This window comes from Sarcophilus harrisii, chromosome 6 (assembly GCF_902635505.1).
Source record: "Sarcophilus harrisii chromosome 6, mSarHar1.11, whole genome shotgun sequence".
Lineage (NCBI taxonomy): Eukaryota > Metazoa > Chordata > Mammalia > Dasyuromorphia > Dasyuridae > Sarcophilus > Sarcophilus harrisii.
Window position 1 is genome coordinate 240950510 of NC_045431.1, and position 20047 is coordinate 240970556.

Here is a 20047-nt window from a genome sequence, read left to right on the forward strand (position 1 = left end):
CAGATCTCGAGTCTGTCGGGGACAGGAAAGATCGCCGCGTAGAACGCGGAGGGAGTCCGCTTCCCCTCTGGCCTCCTACTGTGGCAAGTTCAAGGCTGTCCACAACGACGCCTATTCTTTGCCCAAAGCCAAGCAAACTTGAGGCCGTCTGATCAAACATCCTAAGGCCGAGGGTGGGCTCCAACCCCCACACAAAAGGATCAGCCTCCAGATCAGGGACGCTGTGGAAGTCCCAAGACACTAAAAGCTCCCTGTGCAGCATTTAATAACTACAAATGTTACCTTTGCGAGCCTGTCAATATTCCAAGGAAAGGGCCAGGGCCGTTAATCAGCAAGAGGGCCAAGGCAAGACTCCAGCCAAGTGATGCACAAACTAGCTTTCTAGTATCTGAAGGAGAAATTCTTTCTCCCCAACTCTCTCTGCCTTAACCTCCCCTCTGATGCTCACCCCCCTCCCCCAAGATAAGGACTCTCTCAAAACAGACACACCCTAAATTGAAAAAACATTTATTTCACTGGAAAAAAAAAGTGACCAACTCTACACATCTACCCATCGCAAGCCTCTAGGGGCAAATCGGGGAAGAAGGAGCCAGAGCCCCCTGCAACTGTGGTCAACACCCACTGAGAGCAGGAGGTCAACGGGGAGACAGAACAAGCCCTGCCACTGTTTCTGGACATAGTCAAGGCTACAGGGAGAACAGAACGTGAGGGGGAGGGGACTGAAGAACAGAGGGGTAGGCGGAGGAGAGTCTCAACTTAGCAAGGTTAAATTAAGGTCCGTGGTTCCTGAGGGACCCAATGCACAAAGCCGTGAGAACATCCCGAAGATGGGGGACCACGAAGGGTGAATTCTCATGCACAACCGCAGCCCGGGGCTTCAGCCCCCACACATCCCACCTGAAAGAAAGCACAATACATGGGCTTACAGTAAAGACAAGCTCAAAGTGGCCATGACCATCCAGCTCCTCCCTTCCCTCTTGGGGCAGCCTTCCAAAACCTGCCCGCTCTCAGCACACCGTGCGGGCGGCCTATACCCTCCCCCGAGAGGCAAGGCTTATGGACCAGAAAGCAGCGGGAAGCTCAGAAAAATCTCGTACCTCCGTCTCTGGCCCTCTGCTGAAGGGCCAGTGGAACAGAACCAGGTCTGGCGGCTCTTTGGTCCTTGCGGTCCTTTCCTTTCTTGGTCTTCCTGATCTCAAGGACAGACCTGTCTCTGATAATGGAGTGGGACGATACTGACAACCGACCAAAGAGACTGACACTACCAAAGGAGAGGAAGACCCCAGGGTCCCCCACCAAGCAAGGAGGGAGTGTCTGTCAGGTGTCTGGAGAATAAGTCAAGACTGGGATCCAGACTGGGAGGCAGCTTGAGGGGTAAAGGACGAGCAGTGAGTCTCATGAGCATCGGACTCTGCCAGGGAAGGGGCTGGAGAGGGCGCTGGGGGCCTCCAAGGCCGCCTCGAGAGGTCCGACTCCACCCATCAGCAGGAGGTCCAGGGGAACCGACCAGTTCCCCAAAATGCAATGAATCCATTGAGAGAAAGGGAAGCCACAAAGAACTTCTGAGGAAGTGGGTCCCAAAGCTGTCGAGAAGCAGGAGTGAGCCACAGGGGCTCGAGGGCCCCAAGAGCAGAGGGGGAGATAAAGTCAAGAGCCCCAACAGTGGCTCTGGGGCCAGATCCTCAGAGGCAGAAGCCCTGACTTCCTGAGTGCCTCCAATCATACAAAATTAAAGCTAAAAGAGCCATTAGACAAAAGAAGCCACAGAAGACTGCACAGAGGACAAGAGAGAGTCACAAGAATGCCAAAGAATAACAGGATGAAGCCAGACAAGGGGGGGGTGCCGTACCCAGGGGCCGAGAGGGAAGGCTTCCTCCCGCAGACTGGCTGGGCCAGCTCGCCCCTAGCGCTTTGTTCTGACACGGCCCCAAGCCGAGGGTCCCTCCCTGTACTCTGGGGCCTGCCCGAGCCTCCAGGGACACCACTAGCTAGGACTCATTACCAACGGGACCCTAAGATGGCGTTACTTCGGGTCAGTGTCCGGCTGCAGCAGGGCCTTCCCCCAGGAGCTCCCATGACAAAACAAAGACCAGTTTTTGCCCGTGGTAAGATGTACAGCCAGGAACTCGGGGGGCACTGCCACCCTTCCCTCGTTTGACAGCCTGAAGAGATTAACTGCTGCCAGCCAACAGCAGCAGGGACTAGGAAATCTGCCACGAGGGCCGGGGACTTGAGACAGCACTGGGGAACGAACAATGGACGGCTGCCGTCCCCAGCACCAGAGCCAGCCCGTTCCTAGGGAAGCAGCAAGGCAGCCTGGCCCCCAGAGCCGCCAGAAAGAACAAAACTTTGGGGGAAACGCACCGTTCTCACCTCGAGCTTCAAAAGGCCGAGTACCGCGCCCGGTCCGCGTACTGCTCCCGCTCGTACCGCGTCACGTCATACAGAGAATTCCGCGCAGCTGCCGAGGCCTGGGACAGCTCGTTCTCGTGCCCGTAACCGTAGCCCTCTCCGACAGTAGGGACTGTGGGGGCGCGGCGCAGGGGGCTCCGGTCCCGTCCGTAATAGGAAGTGGAGGCTGCAGTGACTGCAGCGGCGGCGGCAGCGGCAGCAGCAGCAGTGGCGGCGGCAGCTCCTGAGGTCGGCAACAGGTGTCTATCGTAGGGGTCAACAGAGGTGGAGGTGAGATGACCGGTCATGGCTGGGTTCTGGACTTGTGGGAGCTGGGACAGGGTCTGCTCTGCATAGTTGTATGCGGAGGCTGCCGCCGCTGCCGCCACCGCCTCGTAAGACCGGACTCGACATCTCTTGTAGTAGGCGTCAAGCGCTCCATATGCGTTGCTGTAATACATGGACTCCCCATAGCTCATGGCATAGGGGGCCCGAACAGCTCCGTACTGCTCATTATACTGCTCGGTCAAGTCTGCCATGCGGCCCGTCCGATCCACCGGACACTCTTTGGACCAGTGGCCCTCCTTCCCGCACCGATAGCAGCCGCTCTGGTCTCCCATCCCGGGGGCGGTCCGAAGCCGGCTGGTGGACAGCTGCACGTGCATTCGTTTGCCTTGAAGAAACAGAGGCGAGAAGGTTGCTGTTACTCGGTCCTAGCCCCGGCCCCTGGCCCCAGACTCCTCCACCACAGCAAGAGCTACTGGAAGCCATCTCCGAAGCAGGCCAAGCTCAGCATCAGAAAGACACTTAACCGTCTACGGCACCGCACAAGGAACTCACTTGAGAGGCCTGGTCTCTCTCCAGCATCAGGGTTTCTGGCTAAGAAGGCTCTCCACTAGGCTGGTTTACCAGCCATTATCAAGGAAAGGAAAACCAATCTTGTCCTAAGAAAGAATCGTCAAGTCCTTGGTGAGTGACCCGCCTGTCACCACATCCCCTCTGCAAGTCAGCGTCAGCACCCACCCTGCGGCTCTCTGCTCCCCACAGGAGGGGCTGCCTTTACTGAACACAGGGGCGCGGGGCCCCCCAGAATGATGCCAGTGAGTGGCCAATGCCCCTACCCTCTACCACTCCACAGGAAGAGACCGTTGTAAAGGACAAGTCCTTGAGGAAAAACTCCCTCTGGAAGGTGAAAAGACCTAGAGTCTCCCATCCCAGAAGGGTAAGTGGCCCAGATCCCAAAGAAGTGCCTTTCAAAGACCATGGCTGAGGCCCCTCTACTTTCAAAGGCCTGCGCATGCCCACAAAACGTCCGTCAGCGAGAGGCAGCACATTTCAAGATGGCCAAAAGCAATCGTCTTCCGGGAAGAAGACCTGGGTTCCAGTCCAATTGGGATGCTGGTGACTGTGCGCCTCAACTGGTCAACTCCCCTGACCACCCAGGGCACAGAATCATCATCTTCCAAAGTGAGTGATTGTTAAGAGACCATTTTCTAGGTGAGACCCACAGGAGCCCAGAACACTTTTCCAGCCGAGAGCCAGGGCCAGGCAACAGATATCTTTTGTGAAAAGTTCTAACCGAAGCATTTATTTCCTTTCCCCAAGTTTTTATCCATTACTTCAATAGGTTGTAAGCAATCTGCCATTGGATATTAGGGGCTGCCAGTTTGGAGTTATGCCAAAGGCAGAAAGAGAACCAAGATGTTCACAAAACCAGGATTTCCCAAAGGAAATAGAGAAAGCGAGAGTGGAGATGGAGATGGGGGCTGGGGGGAGGCAGCAAGAACTGGAAAACAAGCAGGGATAAAGTGTCCATCCAGACAGTCACCTCAGGGGAGACTTGTCTATAATGACCTTTGTTTCTCTGAAACTTAGGAACCCCAGAGCCTAAATACCACTTCTGCAGAAATCATAAAAGCTTAAAAATGTTTTAACTTGGAAATGAAAAGGAGAATGCCTGTGAAAACCAATGCAGACCAGAGTCTAATTGTGAAGCAAGAGAAAATACAGAACTTTTTACCATCAGAGGAAGAAAGCAGGTGTTCTAGAGCAGGAAAGAACCAGAACCGGCTTCTCTGGAAATGCAGATCCTTCCTTAGATGTGCTCTAATACACAAAAATCCAAGGGAGCCAAGGTCAGCAAGGCTTTCTACTCACTAGTGACCACCACAAGCACACATGACCCTCAAAAACCTGGAACACTCAGCTGCTGGGAGGGGTTCCTAGAGCTGGTTCCTAAGGGGACATTCAATGAGAAACTAACTAACCAAGAAAACTCCGGAACTGTGGTGGCTCAGATCTAAAGTTGATTATCTAACAAAAAGAACAGAAATCTGTTAAGGTAAAGAACAGATTAGGGCACGTCCCAGGAGAAAAGGGGCAGAAGCAGCAACAGGCAGAAGAACTAGCTGTGTCTTCTAGCTGGGATCCCTCCAGGGCCAACCAGCCTTCGGCATTCTGGCTGGGGGCCACTCTGGGCGCAAACCAAGCAAAAGCCAAAAGGAGCAAAAAAAAAACAGCCCCTAGTTCTGCCTTTTCTTTCATGCGAGTCACCCCAAAGTTAGGAGTTTTCAAGGCATAAAAAACTTGGAGCAACTTAAAAAAATCTTGAAATACCCTGAACCAAAGGTTTTTAGCAGAAGTTCAAAGGCCCAGAAAAAGCAACCTCTAATTTTAAAAGACAAGTCGGAACATAAGAAATAAAATGGGGAAATAATATTGAGACTACAGGTGTTGGGGGAGAATCACTCCCAAATCCTGAGAAACTTGGGGAATAGGAATCCCTCTTAACAAACACTGGGAAAGCCTTCAGCAAAGGAGAGGAGAAACCTGGACTGTGCCGGCCGGTGAAAACAAAGCCAAGAGGAACTTGGAGAAAAGCAGGGAGTTAGAGGGCTGTGCCCTCCATACCCCCAAGCAGGCAGGAAGGAGTTAAGCAGAAGGGCCTTCTCATTAAGTGGTTGACCCAGTCGTTCTCCACTTGCCAATTAAAAAGGGAAAACAAGCTCCCTCTGGGCCAGCATCAGGGCCCATCAACGCCCTTGGCACTGCACAGATCATCCTTGGGGAAGGAGAGTGGGCCTTCAGGTGTGAGGAAAACAAGCAGCCAGGGCCACCAGTGACCCCGAATAAAGACCAGAGGGGAAGGGGGAGAGAGTCAATGCTCCCCAAGAACGGGTGGAAAGTCGCCCCAACCGGGCGAGTACAAGATGGCCAGACGCCCCTGGGCCCCAGCCCCTGCCTCAGTTTCCCGGTCTGTAAAACCAAGCCCCGCAGGGCCGAGCGCCCGGCCAGGCCGCGCCCCTCCCTCGGCCCCCCCTCACCTTGGAACTCGGTGTTGTCCAGGCCGCGGATGGCCTCCACGGCGTCCTCGGCGCGCTCCATGTGCACGAAGGCGTAGTCCTTGACGATGTCGCACTCGATCACGGGCCCGTACTCCTCGAACTTGGCGCGCAGCTCGAGGTTGGTGCACGTGGGGCTGATGTTGCCCACGTGCAGCTTGGTGGAGGCCTTGCTCTTGTTCTTGCTGGCCTCCACGTTGATGTTGACGCCGTGCAGCTTGTAGTGGTGCAGGTTGCGGATGGCGTCCTCGGCCGCCGTCTTGTCCTCGATGTGCACGAAGCCGTAGTTCTTGATGATGTCGCACTCGAGCACCTTCCCGTACTGCTCGAACAGAGAGCGGATCTCCTGCTCCGTCGCCTCGCGGGGCAGGTTGCCGATGAACAGCTTCACCATCTCGACGGAGCCTGCAAGACACCAGGCTGGCACCGCGTCCCGGACCCGGCCGACGGGACAAAGGCCGGGGACCTAGGGGGGAGGGGGAGCGGGGGCGGGGCCGGGGACCCACCCGGGGCAGAGCAGGGGGGCAGGGCGGGTGGGGGAAGGGAGGGGCGGACCGCCACGCCGGCTCTGGGCGGGGGCCCGGGCTGCCCGCTCGGGACCAGGCCGGGGCCCGGGGTTGGGGCCGGGGCTCGGAGACGGCGCTCGCGGCTCACCCGCACGGGACGCGGCGCAGCCTCCTCCTCGCGCCTCTGACAAAACGCTAAAATGGCGACGGCTGCAGCGGCGACTCCGGGAAAAGACTCGGGGCTCAGCCGGCCGCCCGATTGGTCACGCTACCGAGCGGGAGGCCGGCGTTCCACGCAGACCCTCCTCCCTGTTGGTTACGAAACACGTCCGTCACCTGGGGGGCAGGGAAAAGCAGACGTCAGTGATGTCAAGAAGCGTTCGCCGAGGGCCAATAAGAGCGCCGCGTGCGCAGCCGGGCCAAGCCGATTGGGCGCGGAGCCGCCGGAGGCGTAGCTAACGGTAGGTGGGAGGAGAGCGGAGCCTGCGCCGAGGGGTCCGCTCCTCGCTCCCGCCCCCGCCCCCGCCTCCCGCGGCTCCGCGTCTCCCGTTGCAGCTCGACTTCCTGGGGCCCGCCGTTCACTGAGCCCAGAGCCCACCCCCACCCCCACCGCGGAGACGGGCGACCAGAATTGGGGCACGTGGGCGGCTCGTAGCCGTAACCGTCCGGCCTCAGAGCACACACTAAACAGCCCGAGGACGGAGCTGCGCCCGCGGAGGCAGCGAGGCCGAAGGGGATGTGGGGGTAGACTAAGGTCTGGAGACGCCCCCCTCCCCAGCTCGGGGAGAAAGAGCCGGCCTGAGAAAGGGGAGGGGGTGGGGGATGGGAGGAGGGGGGCAGGTAAGCAAAGGCCCCTCCCAAGAAAACGTGCGAGGCACCGAAAGTTCTGGTTCCGTCTTTATTTTTCTGCAACCAGGCTAGAACGGGTGTACACGGCCCGGCACAGCGGCCCCGCCCCCCGCCCTGCAGCTGCTCGCCATCCTCGGCTTCCTTCCTTCGGCTCGTCCACAACGTCCCCTCGCTGCCGGAAGCAGCTTCCCAAGAGAACTCATCAGACACAAAGCAGGACGTGCCCACACAAGAGCCCAAAGCGCAAGGTAAAGGGTCAACGCCTGGCACAGGATGAGGCGGGCTCCGAGAGAGGCGATTGCTCGGCCAGCCCCGCGTAGGAGCTCCAGCCCGACAAACCCTTTCAGGGGAGCCTGCCTCTGTTTTCTCCAGGGTCATATGAGGATGCTAGAAGCACCAAATGACCTTTGTACACAGTAGGCACTTAATGGATGCAGCCCAGACAGCAAAGACATCTAGGAAGGTTGGTCCAGAGATCCAACAGCAGCTTCTGTCAAGATGGGATTAATGTAGTACCCCCTCCCCCCCCTTTATCCAGGCACATCGATGTGGTGAGATGCTTCTCCCTGATGCACAAACTCCTCATTGCTTTTCAAATTAAGTGCTGCAAAAGCACTTTCAATTCAGCATTTATTCAGCACCTGCTGTATGCAGAGGAGAAAAGGCAGGCTCACTCCCAGCTGGGAGGATAGGGAGCAGTATGCAGAGACCAGGTCGTGCACCACCCTCAGCCAAGCTATCCCAGGCTCAGGGTGCCTGGGGAGAACCTCTGCATTCTTGGCAGGGCCTTGAAACAAGGTCAGCCGAGCCATTCGAAGTGGGAGGGGGAAAAATCTCAGGACATGCACTGTCAGAGCGGAAGGAGTCTCTTGAATTGCCTGGATCCCCAGCACGCATACTGCATAGCCCCCCAAGATCCAAGGCAAAGCAGCCCCCGAGCCCGGTGTCGGCCGCCTCTGCAGTGTAGATGATGCCTTTCTGGAAATGGCTGGAGTTGGGGGATATCCCCTCGCTTGTTAATGGCTTAGCAGACTGAAATTCAACCTGGGGGAGGGGGGGGGTAACCCAATGTCACTGAGCCCCACCTCCCCCTGTATGAAGCAAACAGCTCCAGGGACATACCAAGGGTGGCCCACCTCAGGCCCAATCATCCACATCTTCTGGACAGCCAGGAACCCACGTCTAGTCCAGCCCTGTCCCTCCTGCCTGGGACCTGGGATAAGGGGCCCGGCCATTCCTGGTTCTGAACCTTGGTCCCACATTTGTAAAATATAACGCTTGGACGAGTCCGGAATCTTGTGTGGCCTTTGAAGCTTTGTACCCACCTTTCTCAGAATGCTGTGAAAGGCTTAAAAAGCAGGTGAAAAAGGAACCCGACTAGGCTAAAACAAAAGTTCCCAGGCCCCAGGCGAGGGTCCCGGCCTGGGCAGCCAGCTCTAATTCCTGCCTGTTCAAGGAAATTTCACTCCAGATGCTAAATTCAAGTCTTCCCCCTTTCCCCCCCCTCCCCAAATAATCCCAGGATGGAGCCGAGGGGGGAGGCCCCCACACCGAGGGGCTAACTCAGGGAGGAGGCTCCAATTAAACCCAGGACAGAACGACCCTTTGCTGGATTAGTTTGGACTCCTTAGAGGGTTAATGGCTGGTCACTCCGGACCCAGACCAGAGAACAGGATCCTGCCAAAACAGCCAGGGACTTTTGTGGGGCCAAGAGTCCACTTCTGGCCTCCAGGTTTCCAGGCCCAGCTCAGTGGGCTGGCAAAGACACTCCAGTTGACAGCCCAGAGACCCATGCCTGGAACTCCTTTTGGGCCAATCACTCTGGCTCTGCTCTCAGTAAGGTCCCTTCCAATTGCTGCGCAGGGACTTGTGCACTTCCCAGGCAGTTTGACCCTTCCTCTAACACCCCCACTTAGGAAGACAAGATAGAGGCCTCACAAACTCCATATCCCAGACAGCTTCTTCCCCAACAAAAGATCTGCCTCCAGCTCTACCGAAGTCCCAACTTTGGAGGGGATCCAAGGGTATCAGAAGCAGGGGCACCAGAGAGCCCTTGACCAAGATTTCTTAATCTGGGGTTCACATCCATGGGTAATTTCAGGGCATCTGTAAATTACATCTTTATTCTGACATAATTGGCTTCCTTTGTAATCGTATGTATTTCAGGCGTTCAAAAATAACATCACTCTGTAGGGTCCATAGGTTTCACCAAACTGTCCAAGGGATCCGAGGACACAAAGTTAATCACTCGGGGAAGAAAGGTAGCCGGGGAAAAGCCGTACCCAGCCTCTTCTCAACACAAGAGTCACCAGAACTCAGGCGCTCTCTAGTCTCACTGTCTAAACTCGCCTTTCTATAGGTCAAGCTTGCTACCCCTCGTGGGCAGGGGAAAGGCGGTATACCCCTTAAAAGTCCAATGGGAGCAAAGTCCCGCCCATTCTGCCAGTGAAGTTCTTCCCTCTCTTAACTGCCCGATGTTTGTCCTACTCCTATCACCTGCCATCGTGTGATTAATTGAAGAGGGCAGCTCTACCTCAGGAGGAAGCTGCTCATTCTTGTCTGCCAGAGCCGAGGCCTGTATGCAGGAGGTTCTAGGCGCTTCAGGTTGATGGAATTGCTGGACGGCACCTCTGATGGTGCTTGGTCCAGTGCCCAACAGGAAGACGGCATCAAACCAGAACCAGGTGTGAAAAAACCTGTTTGTACCCAATTTGGACTCACAGCCACTCCCTAAATGCCTCTCAACTGGTGCCACTAACCAAAAAACTCTTTGGTGCAGTGTGGACACCAAAAGCCCTACCATTTTGATCCGTGGGTCCCAAAGTCCCCCACTCTTAAACCCTAGGCCTCTAAATCCAAAGCCTACAGGACCATGATTGGGTTAGTTGGTCCATTTGGGGTAGCAGTCACCTAGAGATGCCTGTAAAAAAAACACATACACTGACGTTCCATTTTGCCTGAAACAGAAAAGCAAAGCGGTTCAGGGGGACACCAAGCGCAGCATGGAGAACTCAGCAAGGAGCAGAAGTAGTGGCCACGGGGCCACTTGGGGACAGCCGAGGCAGGGTCCGCCTGCCTTTTGGAGTAGCCATCCAGCAGCACCTGCACTTACTTCTACTTTCCCAAAATGTAAGGTGCATGTAGATCTGTGGGGTCCCCAACATAAGAGGAGTCACCAGGTTCTCTCCCATATCTATCAACAGTCCCCAAGCTGCCACTTCCCTCCACGGAGACAGGATCTCAAAAGTCAGAAAGACATGACAGGAACAGGAGAAATGAGAAAATGGGCTGGAACAACCGAAGACAGATTGCCCAGCTAGCTTGAGCCTCCTGGGCAGAAAAGGAAGGACGAGAGAGAACAGGGTGGGGAGAGAGCTAGCAGCACACCTGCTTTGGGACATTAGCCAAGGAAGGACTCAGAGAGCCGAGGGGTCCGGGAGCCTGGGCCTGGCTAGGGTGCTCATCCAGACTCCAGGTGGTTCCAGGTAACCGCTTGCCCTGAGCTGCAATAAGGACAGTTAATCAAGACCCCCACCAGGGGAGAAAAAGAGAGAAGACAGGAGATCAGAATAACAAGAAAGAAGGATTTGTTATAGCCAACCTTCCGATGTTCATGGAGAGCTTGAGCTCTACCTATGAAGGCTTACAATAGCCTTAGTTACCCCCCTTCCCCCCACACTTCGGATCCCTTCAAAAGAATAAAGGAAAAACAGAGTAGAAGCAAGTAGGAAGAGAGAATTCACAGCTCAGAAATCTCCTGGAGTGCATTCTAGCCCTGGATGATCCTGGGGAGCCCGATGTGACCTCTAGAGCTCCACAGAAGAGCCGGCCTCCAAGTGCTGATTGCTCCCCGATCAATGGGCTACAAGTGGATGGGCTTGGCCGGGACATCCCAGCACCAGCACACCATCTGCTGGGAGGGGGTAGGAAGAACAATGATCCCAGAAGCACGTCACCCCAAGAAGCCCCGCCCTCCCCTCAATGTGGAATGGAAATCTGGCTTAAGTAATGTGAAGACCAACTTCTCCAGGCCACACTCCAATTTTCAAGTCAAGTCCTCAGGCCTCCTCCTGTCTGTGCTCCCAGTGCCTCCTTTTTCTGGGTCCTAAGGTTAGGAAAAAGGCTGCAGCTCTCCATGCCTTGCTGCTTCCCCCTTACCTAAACCTATAGTAAGCCCCCAAGGCTACTCCAGAGCCCCATAGTTGGGAGGGCGCAGGTGATAGCGGAGGCAGGAGGGAGCAAGGAACATCCCCTGAGGCCAGCTGTCCCCTCTGCCATCCCCTCTCCTTCCCAACCACCCCAAAGCACAGGCCATTCCCCCTTGCCCTATCACCTCATGTACAGGGGCCATGAAGCAGAGGGCACCACAAGCTAGGTATGCCCGAGGAGATCATCTCTCAGCGACCTTCCTATAGGAAGCCCACAGCCTAACGATTCTGTCCTCCCTGGATTTCTGGGATCAAAGTCCAGGTTGCCTTTACTTTAGCTGCCACATCTCTCTCGATGTCACCGATGGCTCCTCGGTGACACAGTTCAATCAAGACAATGACAACCAGGTTTCCAAACTGCAAATTGCCCCAAGTTTTATTCATAGTCCATACAAAAGGGGAAAGAAAAAAATGAGGTTTCTAACACTCCCTACTTGGGGAAGATGGGGAACAAGGGGCTGGGGTGTACTGCTCAACATCAGCTCTGCTGGCAGTCACCAGGAACCCCACCTCCAAAGCGGCGTGTGGGCAGGGATGGGGTCAAGGGAGCATGGGGATGAAGGGGCTGACCTGTCCCCAGCCTCCCTCATCTCTCAAAAGGAAAAGGCGCCGCTGACCGCAGCCATGGGCTGCTTCCTGTCCAGACGACCTCAAACACCGCGCACAAAAATCCAAGGGAGTTCAGGAAAAAGATAAAAACGTAAAGAGAAATTCCTGCTCAGTAAAAGTGGGAGGCAGGGGGTAGGGGACAGGAGGTGGGAGGGGGAGCCGACCGTCTGGAGCCAAAGGCAAGACTCACTGCTGAGGCGGAGGAACAAAAGAACAGGTTACTGCCGCAACACTACAAAGACTCGGCTGCCTCGGGCAGAACCACACTGGAGAAAGGGGAATCAAAACTCGCTCTTAACGAACGGGCCCCTAGCCTACCCCCACCTCCTCCTCACTCTGTTCCCACCCACCCGCAGGACGACCCTACAGGCGGCGCTGGTAGCCAGAGTGCATCTGCGCTGCCCGCAGGTACTCGCTATAGGAGCCCGAATAGCGAGCGTAATCGGAATGGGCATCGGGCAGGCGACGGTAATCCAGCGAGGACTTTGTCGGCGAGCGGCGGAACGAAAGCTGCGAGTCTGATAAACGGCGGTAATCAGAGAGCTCGGCTAAGCGCCGGTTGGAACCATACCTGATCGAGAGAAGAAGACAGTTGGTGAATGAGACAGTTGTCGGGGAAGGAGCTCCAGCTGGGTGGGGGGGGAAATGCCAATGGAATCAGGGGCTAGTGGCCAGGCAAGTCTCCAATCAAGGGCTCTCGTGTGCTTTCCACCCCCGGGATGCTGATACAGGGCAAGAAAATCAAATCTGGGATAAACTGGGGTGGGTTAGGGTTGGGGACCAAGCCCTTCACTGACACCTCCCCCTAGGTCCAGGCCCAAGATGCTCTGTGGCCACCATTCATTTCTACATCACAAAAAACACCTGGGACACCCACAGTGAAAGGTCCAGGTCGGAGGAGAGCCAAGCTCGGTTGCTTTGGAACGGCGAAGGCCAGCAAGATTCCCTGTTTCCCCCAGAGCAGACGCAGTACTGACTACCAGGGTACTAGTGCAGATCTAGGTGCCCCCCCACTGCCCCATCTCCAAACCTACAGCTATCACAGCAAGGACAGCCAGGTCACACGTGAGGGGGCATTCAAGATAGTGGGAAAGATCAGGGACCCATTCACCAGCAAGGGATCCCGTGGCACAGGGACTGACCCAGCCAGGCGCTGCCTCTCACAGCCTTAAGTGGCAGGCTCTAAATCGAGCCACACTGTCTAAAGCCCCAACTAAAATTTTGAGAGGCTGCCCCCCAAAAAACCCTACCACTTGGCCTCGAGGCATCCCATGGAGCACCAAGGTGAATGGAGAGTGAGGAAGGGTCATTGGCTCTAGCTTCCCTCCCATCCTAACCTCAGCCCCGCGCCCAAGGCCCCAGCCAGGGGCCAGAGCCTAGGGGCATACAGTACCTTTTCGACATGATGGCGGCGGCCTTTTTGTAGGGATCATCGTAGCTGTCTCGGGGTGGGGAGAGGCGGGTACGCTCATAGGGCGGCGGGGTGCTGGTAGCGGCGTTGGCAACAGGCCCCTGGGACAGGGACAGGTAGGCTGCGGACGGCTGGCCCGCCCCCTCATAGGTGGCACCTGGCTGGCCCCGGTAGGAAGCAGCAGCAGGCTGGGGAGGCTGCTGTTGGGCAGCATAGGAAGAACCCAACGGGGCCGACGACTGAGTGCGGTAGGGAGCAGCCAGGGCCGCCGCGGTGGGCTGGGCGCCGTAGGCAGCTGCCGCCCCATAGGAGCCAGTCGCTGCAGCTGACTGAGCCCCATAGGAGCCAGAGAGGCCCATGGTGGCCTGAGCCCCATAAGCATTCAGCTGCGCTGTGACGACCGGCTGGGCCCCGTAGGAGCCGGCGAGGGGCCCCGCTGCCTGCGCCGCATAGGCGGCTGGCTGGGCGGCATAGGCTGCAGCAGTAGCCGGCTGAGCCACGTAGGCAGCAGGCTGGGCAGAATAGGAAGCAGCTGGCTGGGCTGCATATGGGCCTGACTGGGCATTGTAAGAGGCTGCCGTGGGCTGAGCATTATAGGAGGCTGCAGTAGGCTGGGTGTTATAGGAGGCCGCCTGGGCCCCGTAAGCAAGTGAGGATGCTGCAGGCTGGGCCCCGTAGGAAGCTGCCTGAGCCCCATAGGAGGTCAGGGAGGAAGCTGCCGACTGGGCGTTGTAAGAGGAGGCAGCAGCCCGCACCCCATAGGAAGCTGGCTGATTTCCATATGAGGCAAGGGAGGAGGCCTGTGCCCCATAGGAGGTGAGAGAAGAGGCCGCGGCTGACTGGGCCCCGTAGGAAGTAAGGGCCGAGGCCGAAGGCTGGGCACCTCCATAGGGGCCAAGTGAGGAAGCTCCCCCGGGCTGTGAGCCAGGGCTAGCCAGCTGGGCCCGGTACGGGGCGCCCAGGGACACTGAAGGCTGTGCCCGGTAGGAGGCTGCCTGGGCTGTCATGGGCTGGGTCCGGTAGGCAACACCCAAGGAAGCAGAGGGTTGGGCTCTATAGGCCGCCCCCAGGGAAACTGAAGGCTGGGCTCGGTAAGTGGCCGGCTGGGCAGTCAGCGGGGTCACGTAGGAAGCTCGGGGAGGCGAGCGGCGCAGGGGACTGCGGTCACGGCCATAGAAAGGAGGAGAGGGCTGCCGGGGCCGCCCATCGAAGCCGGTGGTGCTGTTGCCGAAGGCCTGCTGGTAATCAAAGGTGGCGGAAAAGCCACCAGTCCCAGGGAACGCAGTGTCGCCAGCCCCTGGCTTCTTGGCCTTTTCCCCAGGGGCTGCCAGGCCCGCTGGCCCCTTCTTCTGACCTTTGATGGAAAGCTCCACGTTGATGCGCTTGCCCTTCACTTCCTTGCCGTTGAGCTGCTCGATGGCGGCTTTGGCGTCTGCTTCCTTTTCCATGTGAACAAACGCATAGTCTGATAAAGCAGCAGACAGAGGGGTTAGCGGTTAGGGGGAGCAGGCCCTTTACCTGAGAGTAAGCCCCACGCTGGGGACACACACGCAGCCACTCGCACACACACATTCCCGATGGCAGGTCTTGGCCACCACCAGTCACCTCCGCACACCTCCACAGCTTTCCTCCTGGACCGGGTGCCCGAGGCTTAAGGCTGCCAACGGGCCCAGGCTAGGAAAATGCTATTAAAAAGACTTCCAGCAAAGCTGTCAATAAAAAGTTTCCTAACTGCCAGACAAAAAGGAGACTTCTCTCCAGCTTATGGCTGCCACTCACCTGAGTTTATACCCAGGCCTCAGTCTCCAAACCCCCGGGGGCACTAGGCTAATCACGGCAAGGACACCAGGTCAAACCAAAGCTTCCCAGACAGAGGCAGCCAACCATCAGCAGTTTCAGGAATGACCCTCTGGAACCAGAAGGCACTTCACAAAACAGTCACGACCACTGTCACCTGACTTTCACCAACAGCCTCTAAGGGCAGCAAGGCAAAGGTCTCTTTTACAGATTAAGAAAGTGAGACCCAGACTTGTCCATGTTAGACAGAGAGCTACACTTAAATCCAAGGATTCTGGCTTCATCCCAGACTCTGACTTTGTGAGGCTGCAAACTTCCAAACAAGCCCAGCCAGGATCAAAACCTCCCGATTGCTTCCATAGGCTTGAGAATGGAGGAAATAAAGCCCAGGCGTCCCTCTAGCTCAGACTCGCCCCCGGGGCCACAATACTTCATCGATACCGGACAAACCTGTCCCCATACTGAACCTCTGTGACACCGCAGGTTTTAACTACACGGGCTTTCTGCTCTCCAGGCTGTGAAATTACAAGCTGCAGTCATGGTGGCGGGAACCGCGTCTATCCTCAAACCACTGACTGCCCTTTCCAAGATCACCTGGGGCATTGGGGGGGGGGCGCCACGTAATTTGTCAGCGCAGAGATGCCAACAGAGCACCTGGCCAACAACACTAGAGATCGGGCGAGAAGGTCTGGGCAAGGTCCGAGGCTAGAGAAAAAGAAGCCAGGAGAATCCACAAGAGCCCAGCCTAGCTCTGGTGAGATGCAAGAACTAAGGCTGCTCACTGACCCTCTGTCAGGAACACTTCTCACTAGTAATTGATCATAGTCTAATTTAGGCTCAGCCCTCAAAATCAATGGCATTTTCTGCTCCCAAACAAGTACTTTAGCTATGAGAAGTGCATTGGTTGTGGAGCCTCCTCCCAAGATGTTCTCCATGGATACCAGTATCCTCTTCTGTTCCTTGGGGACAAACACACGACCATCAGAATTCAAATGTAACTGATGAGAAAGCCTGTGTAGAAGCCATATGGAAGAACCAAAATGGTGCTGGGGACTGGGGGGGATGAAGGGGTTTCAAGTGCACCATCAGAGCCGCTGGGCAAGTCTCTTGACCTGCCTCTCCATTTGGCCAATCTGTTGTGAACTAAGAAATGTGGAAGTGCTCTCAAGTATCGTGTCACATAGGACGTACGGGTGCTCTAAAGCTGCTTAAGAATGCCCTCCAAATCCCAACCTTCCCCTGTTCTAAGAAAGCAAACAAGAGGCAGGAGGACCCTTTCTACTTGCAATCTTAGAACCTGAGATGATGAAAGAATGAAATAAAGGGAACCGAGCCCCTGCCTTCCCACCCCGCAGCAGAACACAAGCTCTCCTCTCCACAGGGAAGGAAGGAAAAGACCCCACATGAGTGGAAAGGAAGGAGGAAGGCACTCAAACCTCACTCAAGGGAAAGGAAGGCAGTAAAGGGTAGCAATCCAGGGAGGGTGGGAGAGCAAGCCAAACCGTTCTAAGGTAAGGAGAAATAAAACTTGAATGAGAATTCCCTTGGTAGCTATTTCCTAATCAGTCCCCAAATGGGTAGAATTAGGCAAAAACAACCAATGAACAATGGGAAAAGTTGAAAAAGGCCAGGTACCCTAATTACAACCCAACTTTGTCCATTTTTAAAATTATGTTTTTAAGAGCCAGGTTGAAAAGTATCTTGAAATCCACATAAAATATCACAAATCAACTGGATACAAAAATATATATATATATGATTACAAGTAAATCCTATCCATATAAGGGGCTTCTGGGAAGCAGATAAAAAGCACAAGTCCAGCTGGCTCAGGGAGTCAGAAGCCTAACCAGTCTCCCAGGGGAAGAGCCCGAGCCAGCAGAAGAGAACAGAGGCTCGTTTCTCTAAGAGCACAGCAAGGAAAAACACCTGAAGATTCAAGGATCCCGAAGAGCCCCATCAAGCCCTTCAAATTAGATGATGGAATATGGAGTAACTTTTGAGAAGATACTTTTTCCGTAGGGAAAACAAATCACCGAGGTTGCCCAGCATATCACTGCCCAATTCCCTCTGCTAGTATGGCACGACAGCCTCTCACTCTTGAGGAGGTCCTAAGTCTAAGGGGACAGCATCTCCTCAGAGCTCCCCCCAGGCTGGCAACGGGCCTTCAAGACAGAATACAGGGTGCCCACTTCTCTGGGCAGCCTATGGGGCAAAGGCACAGGTGGCTCAGAATTGCTGCTCTAATACACTAAGCCATCCATAGTCACCAAGCAGCTTCCTCTTTCCTTCTGCATCTGGGCCACAGGTTGCACTAAAGGCCCAACTCCTCCTTCTCCTCTAATGGTGAGCCTTGGGTTTTTAAGCGGTAAAGACTAGCATCAATGTAATAATAGGAGGTAATGGAAAAGCGGTTCCTCTTTCACACCCATCACTGTATCACCTCCCCCGTTGGGGCTCGCCTCATCCAAACTTCTGTTCTCAGCAAAAGAGTTAAAAGGATTCTGTGAAGTATGACCCTCTTCCTGCGGCCTCTAATATTAAAGAGACTCCCACAGATCTTCCTGATCAAATCAAACCGTCTCAATAAAGAGCACAAACCGGAACTTCCAAAATAACTGCCATGACCATAAACGCATTGCTGCTCTTAGATACACAAGCATTCTCCAGGTGCTTCCAAAGGAAATGCCAGATGCCTCCCAGCCCGTTCTTTTCAGTCTAGGCAAGCACCACGCCAATCGTTTTCCCTCCGCTACCCAGCTACCTGTTTCTGAGAAAGCACCGAGCAAAGAAGGTTCCTAACACCATGAATTCCACCACAGCAATTCTAACCTCACAGAGCCAAATTTCTCAGTTCTCCACTCAGAACCCACCCCGGTGAAGAACAATTCTGACATTTATTAAGCCGAGAAAACAAGTAAGGGCCAAAGTCAGAATCCCCACTTCCTTCCCTGAAGTCCTTTCCATTTTCCCTCAATACAAAAGCAAACTGCAAACACCATAGCCTGCCCCAGAACACCTGGCAGAAGAGCCCGGATCCGGATATTCCTGGACTTCCATAACCTGAGTTGAGGAAAATAGAATGCAATATTAATGCAGGATGAGAAGGCTATTCCTGTGAAGGAGAAGTGGAGGCCAAATTAGATCTTTTACTCTTCCCACCCCTTGCTGGAAAGGAGATACGTGACCACGGAGGAGCCTTCCTGGATCGGGGTGGCAGATGCAGAAAACACACGGAGGGTTTCTCTCCCTAACACTCCTTCTGCCGAGTCTGAACACCCCCAAGGAGGGGCATGAGACTCTCCGAGCACATCCCTCCTCCCTCTCTTCCGAAATGCAGGAGAATTAACTGCGGCTTCTGCGGATCACCAGGAGAAGCTAAGCCGAGCCCACCTGCAAAGGTCGCTGGACTACCCAAGGGTCCGTTCCTGCCCAAGGCGGCAGAATCTGCACACACCGCGCGGCCTAAAGCCGGCGATCCTGCCGACCAGGAGGCCCTGCGGCCACCGGGGGGGGAGCTCAAAGTCGGGGTCAGGCTCCTGGGGAAGGGGGGCGAAGGCCGCTGCGAGGCTGGGCTCGGGGGCCCCGTTACCTTCCGCTCCGGCGCATTCGTCTGCAGCGGGCCCGGACCGACGTCCGAAGGCGCCTCGGGATCCCGCGTGGCCCCGGCACTTCCCAACACTTTCCGCCCCCCCCCCCCCCCCCCCCCCCCCCCCCCCCCCCCCCCCCCCCCCCCCCACGGTCACCGGCTTAAAGTGTCCTCGCCCCAACGCCGACGGGCGCGGCCCCGACACGCGCCCCCGCGGGTCCTGGCCCCTTCCCCCCCGGGCGCGCCCCCGCGTTACCTTTGACCACGTCACACTCGATGACGGGCCCGTGGCGCTCGAAGAGGCTGCGCAGCTCCTGGCTCGTGCACGCGGCCGACACGTTCCCCACGAAAATTTTCCAAGTGTTGAGAGGCCGCGGCCGCGACATCTCCACCACGAGGGCGCGCCCCGGCCGGAGCTCGTGGCCGTGCAGGGCCTCGATGGCGCGCAGCGCGCCCGCGGCCTCGCGCACGTGCACGAAAGCGAACTGCTTCATGACGGCGCAGCTCATGACGGTGCCGAAGCGCGAGAAGAGGGCCGCGAGCTCCTCCGGGGTCGTGTCCGCCCCATCTACGTTCCCCACAAAGATCTTCATGGCGCCGCCGCCCCCGGCCAAGAGCCCGGACCCCCGCCTTTCCCTGAGCGACGAGCGAGACGTCCGCCCTGACGGCCGTCCTCCCCTGGAATGGAGGGCGGACGACAACCCCGCCGCGCAGGCGCAGCGCGCCGGCCAATCGCAGCCGGCGCTCCGCGCCACCGCCGGCCAATGGGAACTGCGGAAAGGGCCGCGCGCGGGGGCAGCCAATCCCCGCGGCCGGGGAGCCCGCTCGCTGGGCGAGGAAGCTCGGAGAGGGGGGGCGGCGGCGGCGCGCGCGCGACCAACGGCCGCCAGCTCCTCTCCCCCCTCCCCTCCCCTTCCCTCCTCCCCTCCCCCGCCGCAGGGGACGCCGGCCCAGCTCGGAGCTGGGGGAGGGGGGGGGGGAGTGAGCGAGGATGACGACCCACAGCCTGAGGGCCCCGCCCCGCCCCGCCGGCCCCAGGGCGCGGCCCGGCTTCTGCCGGAGGAGAGGCGGGGCTCCGAGCCCGAGGGGCGCGGCCAGGCCGCAGCCCCGCTCCGCTTCTCCGCGGCTCCCGCGTCCCTCCCCCGCTCCGAGACCTTCCGTGGCTCCCCAGTGCCCGCGGGAGCCGCCCGGCCCCGGCGCCGTACCTTTGCAGCGTGGCCTCCCATTCCTCCTCCGCTCCCTGGCCCTCGACGTTCCAGTGCCGCTGTCCCCCAACGGCATCGGCGTTCCATCCCCGGCCATTCGGAGCCGGCGCAGGAAAGGGGTCGGATTCGAACCCAGGGCCTCCG

At 56.9% G+C, this 20047-nt stretch overlaps 1 protein-coding gene and 1 long non-coding RNA gene across 14 annotated transcripts; one reads left to right on the forward strand and one right to left on the reverse strand.

The window, feature by feature from the left end:
• Positions 1 to 490: 490 nt before the first annotated feature.
• Positions 491 to 19407, reverse strand: LOC100922849 (RNA-binding protein 4). Of its 13 annotated transcripts, XR_004230043.1 has the most exons (6): positions 18955 to 19406; positions 6387 to 6574; positions 5715 to 6137; positions 2365 to 3064; positions 1098 to 1213; positions 491 to 897 (listed from the first exon to the last, which is right to left on the reverse strand). XR_004230043.1 is itself a non-coding variant. In XM_031941671.1 (5 exons), exons 3-4 carry the CDS (start codon positions 6124 to 6126, stop codon positions 2382 to 2384), a joined length of 1095 nt encoding a protein of 364 aa, XP_031797531.1. In that variant the 5' UTR covers positions 6127 to 6137; positions 6387 to 6574; positions 18955 to 19406; the 3' UTR covers positions 491 to 897; positions 2374 to 2381. The 13 variants fall into 13 exon arrangements, 8 of the variants coding, with proteins under 8 accessions (XP_031797531.1, XP_031797532.1, XP_031797533.1 ...); XM_031941671.1 differs by lacking the exon at positions 1098 to 1213 and having other exon boundaries at positions 2374 to 3064; XM_031941672.1 differs by having other exon boundaries at positions 491 to 1213; positions 2374 to 3064.
• LOC116419756 lies at positions 6570 to 7904 on the forward strand. The gene is made up of 2 exons (XR_004230052.1): positions 6570 to 6992; positions 7155 to 7904. It is a non-coding gene; the product is annotated as an uncharacterized LOC116419756 (long non-coding RNA).
• Positions 19408 to 20047: the final 640 nt, after the last annotated feature.